The 27,416-nt window shown below is 48.1% G+C and overlaps 1 protein-coding gene across 1 annotated transcript in view; it reads left to right on the top strand.

Moving 5' to 3' along the window:
- The window catches only part of SCFD1 (sec1 family domain containing 1), a 709,689-nt gene that overhangs the window by 641,926 nt on the left and 40,347 nt on the right, over positions 1-27,416 (top strand). Inside the window, exons 22-23 of the mRNA XM_086936984.1 lie at positions 5,625-5,658; positions 20,170-20,235. Of these exons, the coding sequence (XP_086793110.1) occupies positions 5,625-5,658; positions 20,170-20,235 (100 nt within the window). The remainder of the gene's footprint in view (positions 1-5,624; positions 5,659-20,169; positions 20,236-27,416) is intronic.

Genomic DNA, 27,416 nt, shown 5'->3' with positions numbered 1-27,416 from the left:
GTGTTGGTGGTTGAAAGGGAGGCTTTAATGACCGATGCTCAAAGGGACGCTGATAAGGGTGGGTGGTTGAAAGGGAGGCTTTAATGACCGATGCTCAAAGGGACGCTTATAAGGGTGGGTGGTTGGAAGGGAAGCTTTAATGGTCGATGCTCCAAGGAACGCTTATAAGTGCTGGTGGTTGAAAGGGAGGCTTTAATGACCGATGCTCAAAGGGACGCTGATAAGGGTGGGTGGTTGAAAGGGAGGCTTTAATGACCGATGCTCAAAGGGACGCTTATAAGAGTGGGTGGTTGGAAGGGAAGCTTTAATGGTCGATGCTCCAAGGAACGCTTATAAGTTCTGGTGGTTGAAAGGGAGGCTTTAATGACCGATGCTCAAAGGGACGCTGATAAGGGTGGGTGGTTGAAAGGGAGGCTTTAATGACCGATGCTCAAAGGGACGCTTATAAGGGTGGGTGTTTGGAAGGGAGTCTTTAATGGCCGTTGCTTCAAGGAACGCTTATACGGGTGGGTGGTTGGAAGGGAGGCTTTAATGGTCGATGCTCCAAGGAACGCTTATAAGTGTCGGTGGTTGGAAGGGAAGCTTCAATCGTCGATGCTCCAAGGAACGCTTATAAGTGTTGGTGGTTGAAAGGGAGGCTTTAATGACCGATGCTCAAAGGGACGCTGATAAGGGTGGGTGGTTGAAAGGGAGGCTTTAATGACCGATGCTCAAAGGGACGCTTATAAGAGTGGGTGGTTGGAAGGGAAGCTTTAATGGTCGGTGCTCCAAGGAACGCTTATAAGTGCTGGTGGTTGAAAGGGAGGCTTTAATGACCGATGCTCAAAGGGACGCTGATAAGGGTGGGTGGTTGAAAGGGAGGCTTTAATGACCGATGCTCAAAGGGACGCTTATAAGAGTGGGTGGTTGGAAGGGAAGCTTTAATGGTCGATGCTCCAAGGAACGCTTATAAGTGCTGGTGGTTGAAAGGGAGGCTTTAATGACCGATGCTCAAAGGGACGCTGATAAGGGTGGGTGGTTGAAAGGGAGGCTTTAATGGTCGATGATCCAAGGGACGCTTATAAGAGTGGGTGGTTGGAAGGGAGGCTTTAATGGTCGATGCTCCAAGGAACGCTTATAAGTGTCGGTGGTTGGAAGGGAAGCTTCAATCGTCGATGCTCCAAGGAACGCTTATAAGTGTTGGTGGTTGAAAGGGAGGCTTTAATGACCGATGCTCAAAGGGACGCTGATAAGGGTGGGTGGTTGAAAGGGAGGCTTTAATGACCGATGCTCAAAGGGACGCTGATAAGGGTGGGTGGTTGGAAGGGAGGCTTTAATGACCGATGCTCAAAGGGACGCTGATAAGGGTGGGTGGTTGGAAGGGAGGCTTTAATGACCGATGCTCAAAGGGACGCTGATAAGGGTGGGTGGTTGAAAGGGAGGCTTTAATGACCGATGCTCAAAGGGACGCTTATAAGAGTGGGTGGTTGGAAGGGAAGCTTTAATGGTCGATGCTCCAAGGAACGCTTATAAGTGCTGGTGGTTGAAAGGGAGGCTTTAATGACCGATGCTCAAAGGGACGCTGATAAGGGTGGGTGGTTGAAAGGGAGGCTTTAATGACCGATGCTCAAAGGGACGCTTATAAGGGTCGTGGTTGGAAGGGAGGCTTCAATGGTCGATGCTCCAAGGAACGCTTATAAGGGTCGGTGGTTGGAAGGGAAGCTTCAATGGTCGATGCTCCAAGGAATGCTTTAAGGGTCGGTGGTTGAAAGGGAGGCTTTAATGGTCGATGCTCAAAGGGACGCTTATAAGGGTGGGTGGTTGGAAGGGAAGCTTCAATGGTCGATGCTCCAAGGAACGCTTATAAGGGTCGGTGGTTGGAAGGGAGGCTTTAATGACCGATGCTCAAAGGGACGCTGATAAGGGTCGGTGGTTGAAAGGGAGGCTTTAATGGTCGATGCTCCAAGGGACGCTTATAAGGGTCGGTGGTTGGAAGGGAGGCTTTAATGACCGATGCTCAAAGGGACGCTGATAAGGGTGGGTGGTTGAAAGGGAGGCTTTAATAACCGATGCTCAAAGGGACGCTTATAAGTGTCGGTGGTTGGAAGCGAGGCTTTAATGACCGATGCTCAAAGGGACGCTTATAAGGGTCGGTGGTTGGAAGGGAGGCTTTAATGACCGATGCTCAAAGGGACGCTTATAAGGGTGGGTGGTTGGAAGGGAGGCTCAGATGGTTGATGGACCAAAGAGCGCTTGCAGTCACAGACATGGCCCGGCCTGCTTGTCTAGAGAAGTGTGTAAGGTGGAAATAGCACTTGTGTACATGTCTGGTGAAGGTGGTTGGTCACATTACATGCAAAAGTACATCCTAGTCCTTCAAGAAATCAAAGATTGGACTACGGATTCCCAACATCAAAGCTCCGAAGGCACTAAGATGAGCTATTTGAGAGAATTGTAGAGGAGGTAATCGGCCTATGTGTCCCATGAGTCACTTGTATTTCTAGGCGACTATATCGGACCGTGAAATATTTCCCGTCACTTGACTTCAGTGTGTGTTGCTCCTGACGGATGCAGGTGCAGAGGCAAACAGGCCCTTAGGAGGTGCACTGACAATGCGTTACAAGAACATCCCTCTGGAGGGGGGAAAGATACGACCCCTCATACATCCTCCTGCAAGTGGGTGCAGCCATTCGCTGGATCTCAGGTCTCTCTTTAAAGTGCAGGCAGATGCCACCTGTCCTTTGAAACAAAGAGCGGCAGTACTGAATGCGCTGCCCCCAGAGCAGGCATGAGACCGCAGCTTCTCTCGGGGCAGTGCATTCATGATAATAGTGCGCACTATCCCGGGTCTGTGCTAGGTGCGCCATGGTGCAAGCTGGCACACTGTGCCCTGTATAATATATTATCCCAGGTCCTACGTTTTCAACATATGTTGGTCCTGTGTCGATGTAAGGGTAGAATCGCTGTAACGGGTTCCTGGCCCCAAATGACTCACACGTTGCACTGTGCCAGTCACTCCATAAATGCACTGCCCCAGGATACCAGCGAATTCGTGCTTGCCCAGGAGGGCAGCGCATTTAGTGAAAGGCGGAGCGGATGCTTACAAGCCGCTACATGGTTGCGAGCCGCCTGCACTTTAAAGAGTGGACAGTGACCCCATGCAGGCAGGTGCAGTGAGTGACTGCACCCGCCTGCAGAGGGGTCCATGGGCCCTCTTTCCCCTCTCCAGATGTCTGCCCTAAGGGGGCGTGCTAACAGCGTGCCTCTAAGGCCTCTTTACCTCTGCGCCTGCATCCTTAGTAGGGTACGGATGCAGAGGCAAATAGGTTCCCTCATGTGCATGGGGCTATGTCCCCATACAAGTGAGGGAACGCCCTCTCAAGAAAGCATTGGAGCTGAATGCGCGCCAGCGCTATCGGTATTACAGAAGGGGCTGCACGAGCATCTGTGGCTCCTTCTATAGCACCACGGTGCCCAGGGGACATAGAGCACTTGCTGTCAGTGCACAGGAGCACGGCTTTGAATTTTTCGGATCCAGTCTGGTGCTTGGGGATATTCGTACGGTGAAGAATCTGCAGGAGTGGGTATGGAGCAGGTCTACAGTGGTTACATACTCTAGAATGAACTTCACCAAAGGTAACCTGTTCCTCATAGACTTAGTTGGTTCTATGAGGTTGCTGGGGGCAAAAGAATGCGTAGCCTAGGTGGGTCCATTGGTCCAATGCTAACTGTAACTAACCTGACCTATGTAGCTGCCTCTGCAGTGAAGGAACAAAGACAGAGCTGGCATTTCAGTGAAATGTAGGGTGCTACAGAGTGCTAGTAATAGCCAGATGACCTAGAACATGGCGACTCTGCTTCGTGACATAGGAGTGGAGAAGCATGAGAAGCGTGGCTCAATGGTTAGAGCGGCAGACCCTGATGCAGAGGTCTGGCCCGGGACCAGGGTGCAATTCCCGCCTCGGCAGCCTTTGGACACAATTTCCCCGGGCCTGATAATTCTTGCCTCTGTGCCTATTCCAATCATGGGTCCCACTCTGTGACTCTGGGCATTATTGGTTAATCTCCACAACAGCCCCAGCAGCGCTTGGATGCCTGGCTTCACCTTGGGGGTGCCCAGGAGTGGACATTTCACAGGAAAGCCAGGAAGGGTTCCACAGCGGTATGAATTCAGCGCTACGAGACCTCAGGATAGAAGGCGCTATATAAATACAAACACATTTACATTTACAAACACAATTTGTCCGTAGGAAAGGCACTCTTTGTTTAGCTAGTCTCCATAAAGCGCCAAAGAAAAGTGTTTAGTGTGCAGAAACAAAGTAACTGGTCGGATGGGTGTACCTGGGAGGGGCAAAAAATGTGGTTCAGGTCCCTATAGGCTTTTCTGAAAGAAAGTTCACAGAATTCTACAAGCACGTAGGAGCTTTTTGCATTCTGTAATTTGCTTATTTGGTGAATTTTGGTTCAACATTAAAAAAAAGGTAGAAATGTAAAGATATCTAGGTGAAGGTTATTTTGTATTTGAGAACCTGCCTGAACCCTTCGAATAAGAACTTTGATCCAACTATGGTCGCTTATGTAAATATTTGCCCAGAAAGTCGCATAAGTTACTTTTACTATTTAAAACTGTAAGGAAATGCCTCTGTTTGTATAGTCACCCCCAGGGTTTGGGGCTTCTACTACTGTTTTTTTTTACTCTAAGAGTACACTATCCAGACCTCAGTGTCTGTGCCCTTAACCTTAAACTGATATGTTGAATAGGCTTGTACCCAATTGTCTGAGCTAACGTACTTGTAAGTCCCTAGTAACTGTACTCGGCAAGTAAGTGAGAGGGTCCCCACAAAGATGGGAGCACTGGTTGTGCCATCCTGGGTGGGACACGTGTAAGTCAGACTCCCCCGGTGTATGTGTAAGTCACTCTTATGGCAGCGCCAGACTCCCCCGGTGTATGTGTAGGTCACTCTTATGGCCGAGCCAGACTCCCCCGGCGTATGTGTAGGTCACTCTTATGTTCGCCAGGAAGCCACACGGGTGTTTAAATGCTTTACATTTGCTCGTTGGTGTAAGCCTTGCTGCTCATAGCAGTAGCTACCCAGGGGTTGAGCTGAAGGTTTTACAAACAAACCCTAAGGGTTCTAAAGGGGTTTGGTGAGTGTATTGCACAGTGAGGTCGCACAATCACACCATATAATACACCCCATTTTCTCATAAAAACCCACTGGGGAATATTTGCTTGTCTCCACAATAAAAACCAATTGACGAATGTCATCACCTTGTGCAAGAAAATTGGAAAGCCTTTTTTGGTGCAAATCCATCCAGTGTATTTTTAAGAATACCCAGCGAAGGGGACCATTAATATACGGTATATCCTCTCATTGCCAAGCGCGGTGTGAAAAAGGAATCTGAATTGGGAATCCGATTGGACAAAAAGCTCACCATTTACCTTGCTTTTGACCTCAGTTTGGATAGAGACCATCAGACAGAGAATTGTAAGATACCTGTGGTTCGAGCAGAGATGTTGGGGACACCACACCATAACACAACAAGACATCAACACTAGCCGCACAACATACCAGGCGTTGTCAGATACATGAGTGTTACATCATGAAGGCAGATTCTCTTGACTTGTCTTTGTTTTATTGCAGCTCGGTCCCAAGGAACAAGAATCCATTCCAGGAGGTAAGAGGAGGCCAGGCCAGGCCTGGTGGCTTTGGAATGTTCCCTCTTATGTTTGTCTTGTGGGATCATGGTTGCAGTGGCCGGAAGAAGGGGTGCCTCTAGTGTCGTCCCCGCTCTTCTATCTTAGTCTCTGCATCATCATCCCTACATCCTGCATTCGATTATGCAGAGAACCAGTAACTGTCTGTGTTTCTCCTCTTCCCCCTCCTGCTGCTAAAGACCCTGTGTGGTGCAGGCTGCCCCCTCCACATGCTGACGTTACTCTTTGCCTACTGCCCCCCCCGCCTGCTGCTGAACCTTTCACCCTCCTGCTGTTGACCTTTCGCCCTCCTGATGTTGACCTTCCCCACTGGCTGCTGTTGACCTTCCCCACTGCTGAACCTTTCACCCTCCTGCTGTTCACCTTCCCCACTGCCTGTTGCTGAGCCTTCCCCACTGCCTGTTGCTGAGCTTTCCCCACTGCCTGTTGCTGACCCTTCCCCACTGCCTGTTGCTGACCCTTCCCCACTGCCTGTTGCTGACCCTTCCCCACTGCCTGTTGCTGACCGTTCCCCCCTGCCTGGTGCTGGCCCCTCCCCCCTGCCTGGTGCTGGCCCCTCCCCCCTGCCTGGTGCTGGCCCCTCCCCCTGCCTGGTTCTGGCCCCTCCCCCCTGCCTGGTGCTGGCCCCTCCCCCCTGCCTGGTGCTGGCCCCTCCCCCTTGCCTGGTGCTGGCCCCTCCCCCTGCCTGGTGCTGACCCCTCCCCCTGCCTGGTGCTGATCCTTCCCCCCTGTCTGGTGCTAAACCTTCCCCCCTGCCTGTTGCTGACCCTTCCCCCCTGCCTGGTGCTGACCCTTCCCCCCTTCCTGGTGCTGACCCTTCCCCCCTGCCTGGTGCTGACCCTTCCCCCTGTCTGGTGCTGACCCTCCCCCCACCTGCTACTTGACCTTTTCCCATGCCTGCTACTGACCTTTCCCTCTAACTCCTGACCCTTTCCCTGCCTGCTGCCCCTTCTATTGCCTTCTGCCCCCACCTGCCAGCTTTCCCCCCACCTTCTTGTTCTTCCTCTTCATCTGAATGTTGCCCCCTCCATCTACCTGCTCTCCCCTCCACCTGCCCTCTGAGCCCCCACCAGGCTGCGGGTTCCGCTACCAGCTGACCACACTATATTGTGTCCCTTCCAGATTCTCCACCCCCAGCTGTGTCTCCTCCATCCATTTGCTGGCCCTGTTGCCTCCTTGTTAACCCTTCTGCCTAGTTACCGTCCCCTCCACCTGCCTGCGCCTCCACTAACCCCATATCGGCGTGCCCATAATACTCCTTAATGCTCTTGCCAATAACTGGCCACAGTTTATGAAAGTGATCACTGCTTTACTGCTTTCCTCCTCCCACGCATGAGCTGCAAGTGCAGTGTTGGCCTGGTACTTGTGGTCTAGGCGCTGGACGATCACATGTCTATCTGTACAAGTGTGCTTTGCTGGGTGTGTGGCGTTTTCAGGATTCTCACATACTGTCTCCAAGCACCTGGGCCTTAGCACTTCCCTTGCACCCTCCATCTGCACCTCGGCTGAGCATCTCCTCCACTGTGCTCCCCTTCTGGGCGCTGTCGAATGGGGGCAGCTCCGGTAACGGAAGCAAGTATGTATGTTTATTGTCGAGGTTCAAACAGCATCTCCAAGTAGGGAAGCCGGTATCAGACCCTGGTCTTCTGGCTCCATAGCTGCTAATTCAGCACCCAGACACTATCTCCCTCTATGGAGAAGAAACACCCCATTATCATCACCTTGCTTGTAAACAACAGCTGGACCTAAGGAAGTGTGTTCTACCTCTGGGGGAAGAGCTGTGGGCTTCAGGTTCGAGTTATTTCTTAGTCCTTACCTCGATTTTACCCCTAGGGGAATACAGAATGCCCTACCACATTAGAACACAGTCTGTGGAGGCAACTCCTTAGTGGTAAATGACACATTCCACCTCCCCCCTGTGGAGCTGTCATGGAAAACCCCTACACCTTGCAAACCACATCACCCAGTCTGACCAGGAGAACGGTCCTAGGGCGCTTCTTCCCCGGATAGACCCCCACAGCGTTCACACCTTAATTCTACACCTCTGAGATCCCAACAGTACCAAGAGGCCAAAGGATGGGCGAATGTGTTTAGTATAAAGAGTGATCGAAAGTTAATTCTGGAGATGGGTTCCATGAACACACCTGGGCGCCACCTTGCCTTTCCCGGGGCACAGCAGTGGTCTTTCCAGAGACACCTAGCACAGCCATCGAAGCACAAGGTGACCAGTGTGTGGACCAGAGAGAGAGAGTCCCAAAGCCGAACACCATCTCTTTATACCAGATTTACAAGGAGACATAACCTGGGACATTCTTTAACTAACGCACTTGATTTGACATCTACCGTGAAAGGCTGAGAGACTATAGGTGTTTTTAACAGCACTGTGGTCTCCAAGAACAGGGGTTCAGCGGATACCTTCACAAAGCTGTGTGAGACATAAACCAGGACAGGAGGGCAGGTATAATAGCTCACAGGAATTCCCTCATAGCTTAAAACACATCTCTAGTGCTTTTAGCAGGCTCACTTGGACCAGTGCCTTTGGCCTTCTAGTCACTGCCAGAATGTCTGACCGGGATTCCCCTAATATTAAGTATTTTCACTAAATATGTAAAGCTCCATACGCTTTAAATCTAGGACATAATGTATGACCAGGAATCGCCTGTCGCCTGATATTAAGTATTTCCTATAAATATAATTTGAGTGAGCTGCGCTGCCTAGGTTCCTTTACTGAGGTTTGTGCCCAAACCATAGGATGTCCCTTATCACTGTGAGATTCTCTGCTTGTATCCCACTAATGGCTGAGTCACAGATGTGGTTTTATTGTTTAGAATGGTTCAGTGAGCAATGGTTCCTCCTGTGGCAAGAAGGTAATGTACCTCAGGTAAATAAAGGTCTACATCTCACACTTGATGTGAAGTCACCAAAGGTTTTAGGAGCATTGTGAAGCATCACTTGCAGTAACAGCTATTCAATAACATAACAAACTTTCACACCTTATTATCACGCACAGATTGCTGGATTCTCCTGGGAGGACTGTTTATTGGGACAGCCAGGTATATGCCCTAAAGGTGTACGCAAGCTAACCAGCTCCTAAAAGAATGTCCCTCAAGGAATAGGTGTTCATCATCATGTCAGCAGGATGGCTCGGGAAATCAAACATTCATCACTTACATCTGCAAGTTAAAGGGTCAAATACACTCCAAGGCCAACTCAGCCTTAAATCCATCTGAAGTGGTGGATAGTACAGCACCTTGAGACCATCACAGGTGATTTGTCGAATGATTGAAACCTTAAATTATATCATGATCTTGAAGTACCTGTACATCAGACACACTCAAATGCTTGAGATCCCTGATGGAACCCAGGCCTTCCAGAAACAAAGTGCACTAGCTGTATAAATGTCCTCTTGATGATCCAACTATTTTAAAGGCTCTGCACTTACCAGGTCTCACCTAAGCCCTCTCCACCTTCTGAAGGTCATGACAGGACTTGGAGGAACTGTCCATCACCTTCTTTGGATATTTATTTGTAAACAAGAACAGTTTATGATCGGTTTCAGGAGTGGCTGTGATCTTGGCTTCTAGGGCAACACTCGGGCACTACACCTTCAGGCTGCTGCTACACTGCTCTTTATCAAGAGTCTTTGCAGGCGTACCGGCATTTCGCCTGCCACTTGATCAATAATCAATCTAAGGATTGGGAGGCTTTAGTCTGTCAAGATCGCATATAAAAACTGTATTTATTTTACCGCTAATTCTTACCCATCACCTTATTATTGCTCCTAATTGGAGGCTCCTAACATGCTGGCAGACCTGGCTCTTCATCGTGCAATGCCGGCTCCCAAAGCGCTGCCGACCTGCCTCTTAGCCAGTGAACCGAGGCTTCCAAGGTGCTGGCAGATCTGTCTCTTCGCCTATTAACAGAGGCTCCCTACGTGCTGGCAGACCTGGCTCTTCGCCGTTTGATGCTGGCTCCCAACATGCTGGCAGACCAGCTTCTTAGTCAGTTAATGGAGATTTGCAACCCGCTTATACATCTGGCTCTTCGTTGGTTAATGGAGGCTCCAAAAGTGTTGTCAGTTCTGGCTGTTTTTCGGTTAATGGAGGATCCCAGCACACTGACAAATTGGAGACTCTGATGATTATTGGAGGTGCCCAGTGTGCTGACGGCTCACGCTCTTCAGCCGTTAATGGAGGCGCCCAACCTTGTGACATACTGACTCTTATTCTGTTACTGGAGGGTGTCTCAAATGGGATGCTGCTGGTGTTCAAAGAAAGCTCAGCAGATATGTCATGTGATGAAGATGAATCTTCTGTGTGCTGAGCTTCTGGGCACATTCCTTCAGATTGGTGGCCTATGAGAAATGTGTGTGAGCTTGCCATTGCCCCAAAGATTGCAAGGATGTTTTGTGAGGAATGCACTTAATACTTCCGCAACAAAGGGTCATGTGGCAGCTCCACATTGGACCAACATGGCTTCCCATTGGTTATTTATAGGTGACGTGTCAACCAACAAAGCTGTTTGCTGTGACCAGGACATTATCCATCTCTGTTTAAAGGAGTGTGGAGCCTCCTTCTCTGAATACCGATCCCTCTGCCAGAGAAATAATCCCTCCCCCATTTATGTGTGTGGCTGGAGGAATCATACTGTAAACCTGAAGGCCTTAACGTCACTGTCTGGTTCAAATGCTGGCTCCCTGAGAAATGCAAGCCTTGGAGGACATTGGGGCCACTCTGCGTCCCTGGTCTGTTCACTCCATGCCTTTGATTCATTTACTCTACGTCTCTGGTTCAGTTTATCCGAAGCTTCTGATTAATTTCACTGTATATCTCTGATCCCGGGTCCAGTTCACTTTACATCACTGCTGAAGTTCACTCTTCCGCCTTGGGTCCCTTCATACTTCATCCGTTGTTCAGTTCACAATATGCTTCTGATTCTTTTCAATCTGTTCCTGATCCAGTTCAAGCTATGTATTTGGTCCAGTTCAGTCTGTGTTCTTGGTTCAGTTTGTTTTCCATCCTTGAGTAATTTCACTCTATGCCTTTTATTCAGTTTACTCTACATCCTTGGTTCAGTTCACTCTACATCCTTGATTCAGTTCACTCTATGCCCTTGATTCAGTCCACTCTTTGCCTTTGATTCAGTTCACTCTTTGCCTTTGATTCAGTCCACTCTATGCCTTTGATTCAGTTCACTCTTTGCCTTTGATTCAGTCCACTCTATGCCTTTGATTCAGTTCACTCTTTGCCCTTGATTCAGTTCACTCTATGACCTTGATTCAGTTCACTCTTTGCCTTTGATTCAGTCCACTCTATGCCTTTGATTCAGTTCACTCTTTGCCTTTGATTCAGTTCACTCTATGCCTTTGATTCAGTTCACTCTTTGCCCTTGATTCAGTTCACTCTTTGCCTTTGATTCAGTTCACTCTTTGCCTTTGATTCAGTTCACTCTATGCCTTTGATTCAGTTCACTCTATGCCTTTGATTCAGTTCACTCTATGCCTTTGATTCAGTTCACTCTTTGCTCTTGATTCAGTTCACTCTTTGCCCTTGATTCAGTTCACTCTTTGCCCTTGATTCAGTTCACTCTTTGCCCTTGGTTCAGTTCACTCTTTGCCTTTTATTCAGTTCACTCTTTGCCCTTGATTCAGTTCACTCTATGCCTTTGATTCAGTTCACTCTTTGCCTTTTATTCAGTTCACTCTTTGCCCTTGATTCAGTTCACTCTATGCCTTTGATTCAGTTCACTCTTTGCCTTTTATTCAGTTCACTCTTTGCCCTTGATTCAGTTCACTCTATGCCTTTGATTCAGTTCACTCTATGCCTTTGATTCAGTTCACTCTTTGCCCTTGATTCAGTTCACTCTTTGCCTTTTATTCAGTTCACTCTTTGCCCTTGATTCAGTTCACTCTATGCCTTTGATTCGGTTCACTCTATGCCTTTGATTCACTTCACACCTTTCCCTTGATTCAGTGCACTCTATGCCTTTGATTCAGTTCACTCTTTTCCCTTGATTCAGTTCACTCTATGCCCTTGATTCAGTTCACTCTATGCCCTTGATTCAGTTCACTCTTTGCCCTTGATTCAGTTCACTCTTTGCCTTTGATTCAGTCCACTCTATGCCTTTGATTCAGTTCACTCTTTGCCTTTTATTCAGTTTACTCTTTGCCCATGATTCAGTTCACTCTATGCCTTTGATTCAGTTCACTCTATGCCTTTGATTCAGTTCACTCTTTGCTCTTGATTCAGTTCACTCTTTGCCTTTTATTCAGTTCACTCTATGCCTTTGATTCAGTTCACTCTTTGCTCTTGATTCAGTTCACTCTTTGCCCTTGATTCAGTTCGCTCTTTGCCCTTGATTCAGTTCACTCTTTGCCCTTGATTCAGTTCACTCTTTGCCTTTTATTCAGTTCACTCTTTGCCCTTGATTCAGTGCACTCTATGCCTTTGATTCAGTTCACTCTTTTCCCTTGATTCAGTTCACTCTTTGCCCTTGATTCAGTTCACTCTATGCCCTTGATTCAGTTCACTCTATGCCTTTGATTCAGTTCACTCTTTGCCCTTGATTCAGTTCACTCTTTGCCTTTTATTCAGTTCACTCTTTGCCCTTGATTCAGTGCACTCTATGCCTTTGATTCAGTTCACTCTTTTCCCTTGATTCAGTTCACTCTTTTCCCTTGATTCAGTTCACTCTATGCCCTTGATTCAGTTCACTCTATGCCCTTGATTCAGTTCACTCTTTGCCTTTTATTCAGTTTACTCTTTGCCCTTGATTCAGTTCACTCTTTGCCCTTGATTCAGTTCACTCTATGCCTTTGATTCAGTTTACTCTTTGCCTTTTATTCAGTTTACTCTTTGCCCATGATTCAGTTCACTCTATGCCTTTGATTCAGTTCACTCTATGCCTTTGATTCAGTTCACTCTTTGCTCTTGATTCAGTTCACTCTTTGCCTTTTATTCAGTTTGCTCTTTGCCCTTGATTCAGTTCACTCTTTGCCCTTGATTCAGTTCACTCTTTGCCTTTTATTCAGTTCACTCTTTGCCTTTTATTCAGTTCACTCTATGCCTTTGATTCAGTTCACTCTTTGCTCTTGATTCAGTTCACTCTTTGCCCTTGATTCAGTTCACTCTTTGCCCTTGATTCAGTTCACTCTTTGCCCTTGATTCAGTTCACTCTTTGCCTTTTATTCAGTTCACTCTTTGCCCTTGATTCAGTGCACTCTATGCCTTTGATTCAGTTCACTCTTTTCCCTTGATTCAGTTCACTCTTTGCCCTTGATTCAGTTCACTCTATGCCCTTGATTCAGTTCACTCTATGCCCTTGATTCAGTTCACTCTTTGCCCTTGATTCAGTTCACTCTTTGCCTTTTATTCAGTTCACTCTTTGCCCTTGATTCAGTGCACTCTATGCCTTTGATTCAGTTCACTCTTTTCCCTTGATTCAGTTCACTCTTTTCCCTTGATTCAGTTCACTCTATGCCCTTGATTCAGTTCACTCTATGCCCTTGATTCAGTTCACTCTTTGCCTTTTATTCAGTTTACTCTTTGCCCTTGATTCAGTTCACTCTTTGCCCTTGATTCAGTTCACTCTATGCCCTTGATTCAGTTTACTCTTTGCCTTTTATTCAGTTTACTCTTTGCCCATGATTCAGTTCACTCTATGCCTTTGATTCAGTTCACTCTATGCCTTTGATTCAGTTCACTCTATGCCCTTGATTCAGTTCACTCTATGCCTTTGATTCAGTTCACTCTTTGCTCTTGATTCAGTTCACTCTTTGCCTTTTATTCAGTTTGCTCTTTGCCCTTGATTCAGTTCACTCTTTGCCCTTGATTCAGTTCACTCTTTGCCTTTTATTCAGTTCACTCTTTGCCCTTGATTCAGTTCACTCTTTGCCTTTTATTCAGTTTACTCTTTGCCCTTGATTCAGTTCACTCTATGCCTTTGATTCAGTCCACTCTATACCTTTGATTCAATTCACTCTTTGCCTTTGATTCGGTTCACTCTATGCCTTTGATTCAGTTCACTCTACATCCTTGATTCGGTTCACTCTATGCCTTTGATTCAGTTCACTCTTTTCCCTTGATTCAGTTCACTCTTTGCCCTTGATTCAGTTCACTCTTTGCCCTTGATTCAGTTCACTCTTTGCCTTTTATTCAGTTCACTCTTTGCCCTTGATTCAGTGCACTCTATGCCTTTGATTCAGTCCACTCTTTGCCTTTTATTCAGTTCACGCTTTGCCCTTGATTCAGTGCACTCTTTGCCTTTGATTCAGTTCACTCTTTGCCCTTGATTCAGTGCACTCTATGCCTTTGATTCAGTCCACTCTTTGCCTTTTATTCAGTTCACGCTTTGCCCTTGATTCAGTGCACTCTTTGCCTTTGATTCAGTTCACTCTTTGCCCTTGATTCAGTGCACTCTATGCCTTTGATTCAGTTCACTCTTTGCCCTTGATTCAGTGCACTCTATGCCTTTGATTCAGTCCACTCTTTGCCTTTTATTCAGTTCACGCTTTGCCCTTGATTCAGTGCACTCTTTGCCTTTGATTCAGTTCACTCTTTTCCCTTGATTCAGTTCACTCTTTGCCCTTGATTCAGTTCACTCTTTGCCTTTTATTCAGTTTACTCTTTGCCCTTGATTCAGTTCACTCTATGCCTTTGATTCAGTTCACTCTATGCCTTTGATTCAGTTCACTCTTTTCCCTTGATTCAGTTCACTCTTTGCCCTTGATTCAGTTCACTCTATGCCTTTGATTCAGTTCACTCTATGCCTTTGATTCAGTTCACACTTTTCCCTTGATTCAGTTCACTCTTTGCCTTTGATTCAGTTCACTCTTTGCCTTTTATTCAGCTTACTCTTTGCCCTTGATTCAGTTCACTCTATGCCTTTGATTCAGTTCACTCTATGCCTTTGATTCAGTTCACTCTTTGTCCTTGATTCAGTTCACTCTATGCCTTTGATTAAGTTCACACTTTGCCCTTGATTCAGTTCACTCTATGCCCTTGATTCAGTTCACTCTTTGCCTTTGATTCAGTTCACTCTTTGCCTTTGATTCAGTTCACTCTTTGCCCTTTGATTCAATTCACTCTATGCCTTTGATTCAGTTCACTCTATGCCTTTGATTCAGTTCACTCTATGCCTTTGATTCAGTTCACTCTATGCCTTTGATTCAGTTCACTCTTTGCCTTTGATTCAGTTCACTCTTTGCCCTTTGATTCAATTCACTCTATGCCTTTGATTCAGTTCACTCTTTGCCTTTGATTCAGTTCACTCTTTGCCTTTTATTCAGCTTACTCTTTGCCCTTGATTCAGTTCACTCTATGCCTTTGATTCAGTTCACTCTTTGCCCTTGATTCAGTTCACTCTATGCCTTTGATTAAGTTCACACTTTGCCCTTGATTCAGTTCACTCTATGCCTTTGATTCAGTTCACTCTTTGCCTTTGATTCAGTTCACTCTTTGCCCTTTGATTCAATTCACTCTATGCCTTTGATTCAGTTCACTCTACATCCTTGATTCGGTTCACTCTATGCCTTTGATTCAGTTCACTCTTTGCCTTTGATTCAGTTCACTCTATGCCTCTGGATCATTTTGCTCCATGTTCCTTGGTCTGTGGTTCAGTTCATTATTCATCCTTGAATGAATTCACTCTTGGTCCCTGGAACTTCTCTCTTAGTCCCCCTCACTGATACTTTCATCACCTTGTGTCTCCGCTTCAGTTCACTTTTTATCAATGCTTCGGTTCACTTTTTATGTCTGCCTCAGTTCACTTTTCATGCCTGCTTCAGCTCACTTTTCGTCCCTGGTCCAATTCGCCCTGTGGTGCTGTTCAATTCAAATTATGTATTTCTTCTCATCACTCTGTGCCTCTGTTTCATGTCAATCTGAGCTCCTCGTTAGGTTGACTGAAGGTTCTGGTGCTGTTCACTCTGTGGTTCTGTGTCAGTTCATTCTATGCCTCTGGTTTATTTTATAGTCTATGTACTTGGTTCATTTTATTCTACATCTCTTGTTTATTTTACTCTCCATTCTTTGTAGATTTTGTGTTCCTGGTTCAGCCTATGCCTCTACCTAATTTCACTTTGTCACTGGTCCAGTTCAGTCTACATTGGTAATCCAGTTTGCTCTGCATCTCTGGTCCTGTTCACTCTATGTCCTTGATCAAACTCACTCTACGTCCCTGATCAAGTTCCCTCTCTGGACCAATTCACTCTCTGAACCTATTCCATTGCACTCAGTACCTTATCCAGTCCACTATATGCCCCTGGTTCATTTCTCTCTACGCGCCTGGTGCAGTTCACTCTTCCTTCTCAGTTAACTCTTTGTTCCTGGTTTAGTTCACCATATGCCTCTGATTCAGTTCACTCTATCTCTGTCTCAGTTTAAACTGTGCCCTGCTTCAGGTCACCCACTGCATTTGGTTCAGTTCACTCACTGCCTCTGATTCAGTCCACACTATGCCTCTGCTGCTGATGTCTCCAAATTCCTTTCGCAGTTCAGTCTTCGTCACTTGTGCAGTTCTCACTATTCTTCTAGGTCATTTCAAACTATGTCATTAGTTCAGTCCGTGCTGTGCACCTCCGTCTGCTTATTGTGTGACTGTGTTAAGTTAACTCTGCAGCTCTGGTTCAGTTCATTCTGTTACTTTGTTAAGTTCACACTGCACCCCGATTAATTTCACTGTATACCCCACATTTAAATTCAATCTTGGATCTGGTCAAGGTAACTTGATTCCACTGGTTTGGTTCACTTTGTGCTTCTAATTCCATTCACTTTGTGTCCTTGGTTCAGTTTACGTTGCTCCCCAGTTCAGTTCACTTTACTCTAAGCTCAGTTCAGGCTGGGCTCAAGGGTTGGTTCAGTCAGCACCCAGTTTGCTCTTATGTCATGATTTGGATCACATTTATCTCCTGTTTTGGTTTGTTTGACTCTCTATGTTTGGCTCCCTCAATGCTCCTGATTTGGTTCATATGAAGCCCCTAGTTCGGTTCATTCAATGCCCCTGGTCTGGTCTACTTTTCTCTCCTGGTTCAGTCAACTCAATGCCCCTGGTTTGGTCTATCCGACGCCCCTTGTTCGTTATGCTTAATGCCACTAGTTTAGGACTGGTTAACGCCCACTTTTGGTCTACTTAACACCCATCTTTTGGTCTACTTAACACCCCTTGTTTGGTCTGCTTAACGCCTCTCGTTTGGTCTGCTCAACACACTTTTTTCATTCTGCTTAATGCCCCTCGTTCGGTCAACTCATGCAGTTTACTTCATGCTTCTCGTTTGGTTTTCTCAACTCCTCTCATTTAGTTTTCTCAATGCCTCTCATTCCGTTTACTCAATGCCTCTGTTTCAGTCTACTCAACGCCTCTAATTCAGTTTACTTGATGCCTCTCGTTCAGTTTACTTGATGCCTCTCATTCAGTTTACTTGATGCCTCTCATTCAGTTTACTTGATGCCTCTCGTTCAGTTTACTTGATGCCTCTCGTTCAGTTTACTTGGTGCCTCTCGTTCAGTTTACTTGGTGCCTCTCGTTCAGTTTACTTAATGCCTCTCGTTCAGTTTACTTAATGCCTCTCGTTCAGTTTACTTGATGCCTCTCATTCAGTTTGCTTGATGCCTTTCGTTCAGTTTACTTGATGCCTCTCGTTCAGTTTGCTTGATGCCTCTCGTTCAGTTTGCTTGATGCCTCTCGTTCAGTTTACTTCATGCCTCTCATTCAGTTTACTTGATGCCTCTCGTTCAGTTTACTTGATGCCTCTAATTCAGTTTACTTGATGCCTCTCGTTCAGTTTACTTGATGCCTCTCGTTCAGTTTACTTGATGCCTCTCGTTCAGTTTACTTGACGCCTCTCATTCAGTTTACTTGACGCCTCTCGTTCAGTTTGCTCGATGCCTTTCGTTCAGTTTGCTTGATGCCTTTCGTTCAGTTTGCTTGATGCCTCTCGTTCAGTTTGTTTGATGCCTCTCGTTCAGTTTGTTTGATGCTTCTCCTTCGGTTTGTTTGACGCTTCTCGTTCGGTTTGCTTGACGCCTCTCGTTCAGTTTACATGATGCCTTTAGTTCTGTTTACTTGATGCCTCTCACTTGAGGCCTCTCGTTCTGTTTACTTGATGCTTCTCGTTCTGTTTACTTGATGCCTCTCGTTCAGTTTACTGGATGTCTTTCGTTCAGTTTGCTTGATGCCTCTTGTACAGTTTACTTGATGCCTGTCGTTCAGTTTGGTTGATGCCTGGCGTTCAGTTTACTTGATAACTCTCGTTCTGGTTTACTTGATGTCTCTCGTTCTCTTTACTTGATGCCCCTCATTCTGTTTGTTTGACGTCTTGTTAGTTTTCTTGATGCCTCTTGTTCAGTTAACTTGATGTCTCTCGTTCAGTTTGCTTGATGCCTGTCGTTCAGTTTGGTTGATGCCTGGCGTTCAGTTTACTTGATACCTCTCGTTCTGGTTTACTTGATGTCTCTCGTTCTCTTTACTTGATGCCCCTCATTCTGTTTGTTTGACGTCTTGTTAGTTTACTTGATGCCTCTTGTTCAGTTTACTTGATGTCTCTCGTTCAGTTTGCTTGATGCCTCTCGTTCGGTTTATTTGATTCTTCTTGTTTGATTTACTTGATGCCTCTCATTCTGTTTACTTTATGCTTCTCGTTCAGTTTACTAGATGCCTCTTGTTCTGTTTACTTGATGCCTATCGTTCAGTGTAATGGATGCCTGTAATTCTGTTTACTTGACGCCTTTCATTCAGTTTACTTGACACCTATTGTTCAGTTTACTTGACGCCTATCATTCAATTTACTTGATGCCTTTCATTCTGTTTACTTGACGTCTCGTTCGATTTATTTGACGGCTTGTTCAGTTTACTTGATGTCTTATTCAGTTTACGTGATGTCTTATTCAGTTTACGTGATGCCTCTCATTCTGTTAACTTGATGCCTCTTGTTTGGTTTACTTGACGCCTCTCGTTCAGTTTGCTCAACGCCTTTCACTAGATTTACTCAACACCTTTCATTCGGTTTACTCAACACCCCTTGTTCGGTTTACTCAGTGCGTCTTGTGCAGTTTACTCCACACCTCTTATTCGGTTTACTTAACATCTCTTGATCAATTCACTTAGTGCCGGTGGTTTGGCTTCTTCGGCGCCCCGGGTTCAGAGTGGACAGTCCTATTCTCTTCTCTAAGGGGTAATATCCCTGAGCCCACTAGCCTCCTTTTCAGGCTCCCTTTCATGAGGTTTCCCCTCGCACATTCCTGCCTGTATGTGCTCCATGTGTCAGTGGCATTTCATGCAGTACAGAAAGATTACTCCTGGCCTCACCAAGGGACTCAAGAGGAACGAAAGAGGCAGAACAAAGCTGGTCACCCAGACATGGGACCAATGGGGACTCAATTGGTGTCTGGAAACCGCTTGTCTGAGGAAGTTTCTGGGAACGTTGTTTTGCAGTTAGCATTTTGGCACTCTCAGAAGCAAAGATTTCGCTTTTAGTGGGAAACGACCAGTGGTTTGTAAAAGCAGTGGGCAAATATATTTACAAACACTAGATGCCAAGAATTGCTGAGCTACAGAAAATACTAATACATTTAGTTATTCTCTTGTGTCAATTCATTCAGTATACTTTCTATATGTTTTATTGGTTAAAAAAAATTTGATTGGTATAAACCATATTTGTTAGGACTTGGTTTTATAAAGCTTTATAAAGCAGCATTGTTGTTTTCAATGGCTGCAAATAATATGTGTCACTACTCAATTCAGTGTTACCCAATTTACCAACCTCAGTCGGATGTCCTTGCCTTCGCAGGATTCACGTTCCTTATAGTAGATGTCAGCGGTACGGTTTTTTACTCCCTGAGTTATCGTCCCAGTAATACTGGTTCACATATGGAAACACCAGAAGCCGGCCACAGCACCACCAAGTGCCCAACCAAAACAAGCCTGGTAGGAATCCAATAGCAGAGTCTAGTGCTGAATCCCAGTCTTGACCCCAGCCCAAAGACCACTCTTACAGCTGTGGTTAGAACCACTGATCCGGTAATGCAGGTAAAAGGAAAACAGCAAATGGGGAAAGCTTCCGGCTTCTAATTTCTCTCTCAGCACACCATACCCAGTACAGCACCTAAGGTACTCAAAAACAATGTATTTCTATGTTCTGTTTGTGGTTTGGTAAGTGAGAAAAGGATCCTTTTGTGGCGAGAACCGAGGCAGACCAAAAGAGATTACGTACCTTGAGCCTCCACTATTCCAGATTGGGGGGCTGGCGAGGGCAACCCCCAAATAATTAAACAGTAATAGCCAAGATCGCTCACTCACCTAATGCCCACTTCTGCCATGGTGGTGTGAAAGCAATAGTTGGCCCTAACTCTTGTCTCTGGGCACTCACACATAAGGTCTTTCCCTGGGAATGGAGTTTAGAGGTTGCCCAATCTTGGCGGTGGCTGCCTGGTTTCTCTACTTATTTGCCCCTGATCTGTTTTTTTCATTCCCTGCAGGCGATTGTCTTCGTCGTTGGAGGGGGAAACTACATTGAGTACCAGAACCTCCTCGACTACATCAAAGTAGGTACTCCCTTTCAGGTGTGTTGTAGCTACGGTATGGTGTGTGCGCTTGGCTTATCCCAATTCTCCATTATGAAGGTGGGACTGCTCCATGGGGTCTGTCATGGCTACATTATGGTGTGAATGCTGGCTCATCCCATGTCATCTCCACGGCTTTATGTATAAACCTGTTAGAATGGTGTTTATTCTATAGTCTTATTGATGTTTTCTTTACCCCCGCTACCAAAATAACCCACTTTCTTGGGTCAGGCGCTAGGTTAGTTAAGACAGTGCATGCTTGTCTAAGGTCAAATGAACAGTTTGCAGTGAGACAATATCACAACTCATGAACTCTAAAGCCTACAATTGCCTTTGTTTTGATTATGGCCCGGATGGGGTTTGAGGTCGGGTTGGGTCAGAACCCTGTCCCATTGAGGATCATGCCTCCCTCTGTCCCTCTGCTGCCTTGCAGCATTTCATGTTCAGCTGTTGCCCGTTTTCTTTGCGTGGATCTCATGCATTCTTTGTTTTGTGGCGGTTTCACGAAGGGCCACCTTAGGCCTGAGGTTGGGGGAGCCCTTTACAGAGGCCATGGAATCACATGCCAAGTCCTGCTGGAGAGAGATGCTAAGACAGAGGCCGTGTGGCACATTGGTGGATCCTAGCCGGAGTATGACCAGCGGAAGACCACATTTGTGTAGGCCCTGAGGGCTATCCATCGTTTCAAGCACAGCATCAGGGAGAGAGGCCATCAAGAGTGGAGGAGATAGGTGAAGACGATGCTGATCAGGAGTGAGGGGGCTGCCTCAGGGGAGGGGACCTGGGAGGCTTGTGCTATTGACTGAGACAAGAAGCATGTATCATTATTTTGTTTTATGGTCAATGAGTCACGTCTGTTGGTGGGATCGCCTTGTAAATAAAGCAGACTGATGTAAATGTATGTTCCAGGAGAGGAAGCCAGTGGTGCTTCTTTAAGACATGTAAGAGGATGTAGCCTTACGGCTAGAGCGGTCGTCCTCGAAACTCGGGAACCGGTTTCGAGTCTCGGCAACGACGCTCAACATCCTGTGAATCTGGGCAAATCACTTAATCTCCCAGTGCCCAACAAAAATGAATGTGTCCATCTGTAACGAAGCTGGTGCGCATGTAAAGCGCTCTGATACCTGATATCCTTGGGTCTAGTTCACTCTAAAAAAATATATATATATACCAAAAAAATAAAATAAGAGAGAAGTTCAAATGATGCAGATGTTGTGGAGAGAGGCGCAGCAGAATTCAGCCCACAAGAAGTGGTACTTCTTGGAATTCATGCCTGCAGACTTGACCCAGTTGTAAACGAGCTTAAGAGTGATTGCAAATCACCAAAGAGGAGGCCTACCCTCAAGACAGACTGGAAGTCATCATGAGAAGGTTTTTAATCAGATCCCAGTTCATCTGCCAGATAGGTGGACACAATCCTGAGAATCTCCAGAGTCTATACCATATAATATAATATCTTCATAGAAGTGCATGGGAAGAAAGTAGGAAGCAAAAAGGCATTTTGGGTACAAACAACACGTGAGAATTTGTGCCTCAGGAAATTTGTTTCAGCAGTCCAAAACCAGGCTTCCAAGTGGTATCCTGTTATGTGCCGCAGTAAACTGACGACGCGACCACAGTATTAACGTGACAGGGACTTAACCAACTTGAGCTAATTTAATGTTTCTTTCACTCGACTATTTGTGCACTCTATCTGCCCGTTGCACCGAGGGTTGTGTAAAACTGTCTTAGCGCGCATGATGTCAGTCTTCCTCATATATGTAGCCATTTTCAGCAATAAAAATTGCACCTCATTGCTGCTCACTACTAGCTGATGTTGAAAAGACCTGCCTCGGACACTCATTGCTCTGGGCCTCCTCTTCTAGTCCCAGAGGACAGCTCGGGCATTAGACATGCGGTGGGTGCGGCCTGTCCCTGGGCAGCAGGATTGGATGCCAGCTCGAGCATTAGACATGCAGTGGGTGCGGCCTGTCCCTGGGCAGCGGGATTGGGTGCCAGCTCGGGCAATAGACATGCGGTGGGTGCGGCCTGTCCCTGGGCAGCAGGATTGGATGCCAGCTCGGACATTAGACATGCGGTGGGTGCGGCCTGTCCCTGGGCAGCTGGATTAAATGCCAGGGACAGGATTGAATGCCAGCTCGGGCATTAGACATGCAGTGGGTGCGGCCTGTCCCTGGGCAGCGGGATTGGGTGCCAGCTCGGGCATTAGACATGCAGTGGGCGCGGCCTGTCCCTGGGCAGCAGGATTGGATGCCAGCTCGGGCATTAGACATGCAGTGGGTGCGGCCTGTCCCAGGGCAGCAGGATTGGATGCCAGCTCGGGTATTAGACATGCAGTGGGTGCGGCCTGTCCCAGGGCAGCAGGATTGGATGCCAGCTCGGGCATTAGACATGCAGTGGGTGCGGCTTGCCCCAGGGCAGGAGGATTGGATGCCAGCTCGGGCATTAGACATGCAGTGGGTGCGGCCTGCCCCAGGGTAGCAGGATTGGATGCCAGCTCGGGCATTAGACGTGCAGTGTGTGCGGCCTGCCCCTGGGCAGCAGGATTGGGTGCCAGCTCGGGCATTAGACATGCAGTGGGTGCGGCCTGCTCCTGGGCAGCGGGATTGGATGCCAGCTCGGGTATTAGACATGCAGTGGGTGCGGCCTGTCCCTGGGCAGCAGGATTGGGTGCCAGCTCGGGCATTAGACATGCAGTGGGTGCGGCCTGTCCCAGGGCAGCAGGATTGGATGCCAGCTCGGGCATTAGACATGCAGTGGGTGCGACCTGCCCCAGGGCAGCAGGATTGGATGCCAGCTCGGGCATTAGACATGCAGTGGGTGCGACCTGCCCCAGGGCAGCAGGATTGCGTGCCAGCTCGGGCATTAGACATGCAGTGGGTGCGGCCTGCCCCTGGGCAGCAGGATTGGATGCCAGCTCGGGCATTAGACATGCAGTGGGTGCGACCTGCCCCAGGGCAGCAGGATTGGGTGCCAGCTCGGGCATTAGACATGCAGTGGGTGCGGCCTGTCCCAGGGCAGCAGGATTGGATGCCAGCTCGGGCATTAGACATGCAGTGGGTGCGGCCTGTCCCAGGGCAGCAGGATTGGATGCCAGCTCGGGTATTAGACATGCAGTGGGTGCGGCCTGTCCCAGGGCAGCAGGATTGGATGCCAGCTCGGGCATTAGACATGCAGTGGGTGCGGCCTGCCCCTGGGCAGCAGGATTGGATGCCAGCTCGGGCATTAGACATGCAGTGGGTGCGGCTTGCCCCAGGGCAGGAGGTTTGGATGCCAGCTCGGGCATTAGACATGCAGTGGGTGCGGCCTGCCCCAGGGCAGCAGGATTGGATGCCAGCTCGGGCATTAGACATGCAGTGGGTGCGACCTGCCCCAGGGCAGCAGGATTGCGTGCCAGCTCGGGCATTAGACATGCAGTGGGTGCGGCCTGCCCCTGGGCAGCAGAATTGGATGCCAGCTCGGGCATTAGACATGCAGTGGGTGCGGCCTGTCCCAGGGCAGCAGGATTGGATGCCAGCTCGGGCATTAGACATGCAGTGGGTGCGGCCTGTCCCAGGGCAGCAGGATTGGATGCCAGCTCGGGTATTAGACATGCAGTGGGTGCGGCCTGTCCCAGGGCCGCAGGATTGGATGTCAGCTCGGGCATTAGACATGCAGTGGGTGCGGCTTGCCCCAGGGCAGCAGGATTGGATGCCAGCTCGGGCATTAGATATGCAGTGGGTGCGGCCTGCCCCAGGGCAGCAGGATTGGATGCCAGCTCGGGCATTAAACATGCAGTGGGTGCGGCCTGCCCCTGGGCAGCAGGATTGGGTGCCAGCTCGGGTATTAGACATGCAGTGGGTGCGGCCTGCTCCTGGGCAGCAGGATTGGATGCCAGCTCGGGCATTAGACATGCAGTGGGTGCGGCCTGCCCCTGGGCAGCAGGATTGGATGCCAGCTCGAGCATTAGACATGCAGTGGGTGCGGCCTGCCCCAGGGCAGCAGGATTGGATGCCAGCTCGGGCATTAGACATGCAGTGGGTGCGGCTTGCCCCAGGGCAGCAGGATTGGATGCCAGCTCAGGCATTAGACATGCAGTGGGTGCGGCCTGCCCCAGGGCAGCAGGATTGGATGCCAGCTCGGGCATTAGACATGCAGTGGGTGCGGCCTGCCCCTGGGCAGCAGTCCTGCTGTTTAAAGTTTGAAAGACCTCTGCTGTCCCATGGGTCCTAACTGTCTTCTGGAGCTAGGGTGATGGTGTGCAGTCCAGTGACGCAAGTCTATGCAGCCTCAGACCTACCTCTTTGTTTCCTGTCTGACAGGGACAAGGGTTGTGTTGCATTGCCAGGCGCACTTGTGTCTGTTTCACATCCGTCACCAGCAGCCTTGTCACTTCCACATCCGTTACCAGCAGCCTCGTCACTTCCTCTCTCGCTGATGGAGATGGATTCGTGACTCGTTGCTTCGCACCAGGGGCTCCATCCTAAAACCTGGGTCCCTGCTGACACCTTTCAACAAGTCCAGCTGATTGACCATTGGCAGAGCACTGCAGGGGGGCGTCCCGGCGCTGGTGGGGGCATTCATGCCCCTCAGAAGTTCTGTAAAACTGTAGTAGGTTCATCTTCTACAATACTAACTATCTAGTGCTTCATGCACGGACCCCCTTTCAGGTGTAACTTCTCCTGCTGTGGCCCTCGATGGGTGTTTCCTGTGTGGTCCCTGTGATGCTCTTTTTCCATGGCGCCTCAGCAGGGCAGCTGCCTTCCAATCTTATGATTTAAGCCCCTTTTGCTTCTGCGGTTCTGTTGCTGCTCATAAATCTCCTGTTTTCAGGCTCGCAGAGCCCCCCCTTGAATGAAGGTGATTCTAGACACCGCGTCAGCTGGGAAACAAACAGGGCTCTATTGGCAGCCCCTCAACTGCAGGCCCCCCAAGGGGGCTGAAGATTCAATGTGCGACCACCACCCCCTCCAGGGAGCCACCCTCCATGCCCTCTGCTCGGCTCTCCCTGCTGAAGGCTTTCATTTGCTGCTTTCTCTGCACTCCTTCCCCACTGCGGCCAGCAGCGGCAAACATTTTAAAAAAATGTTTCTATGTTTGCAATAAGACGGACATAGCCTGTTGTTTTTGGTTTCTTGAGTATCTTTAGTGCTTTGCAGGTTTTCAACACTCTTAATCACAGCAGTGGCTTTTTAAAGACTGTTCTCTATACCATTATAGTCTCTCTTTCCTTGCTCTTTTGGACACATGGGGTGCATGGCTGTTTAGACCCTTACCATTTCATCTTATCGATACAGAAAGTTATCTATTCCATTCACCTCACCTCGGTTAAACACCATCTACCATCCTCTGGGTCACAGCAGCCCTTTGAAGAAGAGTGCACGAAACGCGTCACCGCCTGCTGACTGCGGCCAGCAAGAACGTTTGAAACTTCGCAGCATTAACCCTATAGATTCCCTTGCTGGTGTCCCCCTCCTTCCTTCTCAAGAAGGACATAGTACAACACTTCCCCCCCAACCCACTCACATCCAAGGGGCATAAACTAGACCTCATCAAAGCCAACATGGATGTCCTTCAAGCTGAAGACCCCATCCTATCTGAATGGCTGCTTGTTCTCCACTTCATTCCCTTTGTCCTGTACCAGAACCACAATCCTTGACTAACTCAAAAGGCTTAAAGCTCTGATCAAAGACACCAACAACTTAAACTGCATCGATCTCTCTGCCCGCCTCCCCTTACCCACAAAAGATCAATACGTGAAGGAAGCCACAGATGTTTTTTAAAAACTGGTAGCACGAATAATCCAATGCTATCAGTGCTAACATCAACTTGCTAAAAATACATTCTCAGTCGTTTTCTTTAAGGCCCGTGTCACGGCCCTGCAGGCGATGCAGCTGTAAAAGCTCAAGTTGGCGCACTTTTCTGTTTCGCACCGCAGGAGTGCTTGGAGGTGGCATGGCACCTCGGACGGTAGCCTCACTGTTCACTGGAGCCACTCGGTTCACAGTGCAGCTGACCTGGCTGTCGGTTGGTGTGTCTTGGGCACTGCAAACACAGCAAGATGATGGACGGAATGCTAAAACTTTTCAACCACTCACCCCAGTCCCAGATCTGGGTTTAATCCACCGTCCTTTTGCTCACTATGCTACCACACTTTGGACCAGCCTTATGTTTTTTATTTTTTGGGGGGAGTTTTATATAGAACAAACTTGACCCGAAGGTATCTGGTATCAAAGCGCTTTACATAGCACCAGTTGCGTTACATGAGGACACATTAATTCTTGTTAGGCACGTGGAGATTAAGTGATTTGCCTGGAATCATAGGATGTTCAGCGTCCTTGCCGAGACTCAAACCCAGTTCCCCAGATTCGAAGTCGGCCGCCCTAGCCATTAGACCAACTCCTCTCCCCTTTTGCCTTATGAAAATCTGTCTTGACCCTGTTACTTATAGGAGCAGTCCAGCCCGAACTGCCAGGTCAGGTCCTCCCCTGACCGGAAACAAGCATCCTGGGACCGGTTTCGGGGTAACACCCCTCATCAGCCAGGCTTGCTTAAAACCAATGGCACAGGGAGCAAGGGATCCACGTCTCAGCATATCCTTGGCCACTTAGGGCAAACATAGCATGCACAAAATGATGATGGAAGGAGTGCTGAAATTTGGCTGGGTCTGAACTGGGGTGGCAGAGTGAGCTAAAGAAGGATACTGGATTCATCCCAGATCTGTGACTGGGGGTGAGTGTCTGAAAAGTTTCAGCGCTCCGTCCATCATCTCTGTGTTTGCTGTGTCTTGGGCACTTGCAGCATCCACGCTGTGGGATAGGCCCTCTGCTACAACGATGACCATGATCTTCTTCAGTACGTCACACAGTGAATAGCAGCAGCTCTAGTCCCACCGGAAGCATTGCAGATATGCCAAACGGCACATGGCAGTCTTGAGATTTCCTCACACCGTCCACTACATGAGCCATGTAAGAAAACCTTCCACATTTTGGTCCACGCTGATTGCTCTCCCGAAATAAGGACAAACTGTCTTCCTGTCAAGCCGGTCAAACTCCTTACCTCTCTGAGCAGGCAGCCTTGTAGGGGCTAGCAGATCCTCAGTTTCTCCAGCATGTTACAGAATCCAGGTACCGTCCCCTCACCTCTGGGAGACTGAATGTCATGAAGACATCAGCCATAATCTC

Source organism: Lissotriton vulgaris, chromosome 9, assembly GCF_964263255.1.
Source record: "Lissotriton vulgaris chromosome 9, aLisVul1.2, whole genome shotgun sequence".
NCBI classification, from domain to species: Eukaryota; Metazoa; Chordata; class Amphibia; order Caudata; family Salamandridae; genus Lissotriton; species Lissotriton vulgaris.
This window is presented reverse-complemented; position numbering and strand designations above follow the sequence as displayed.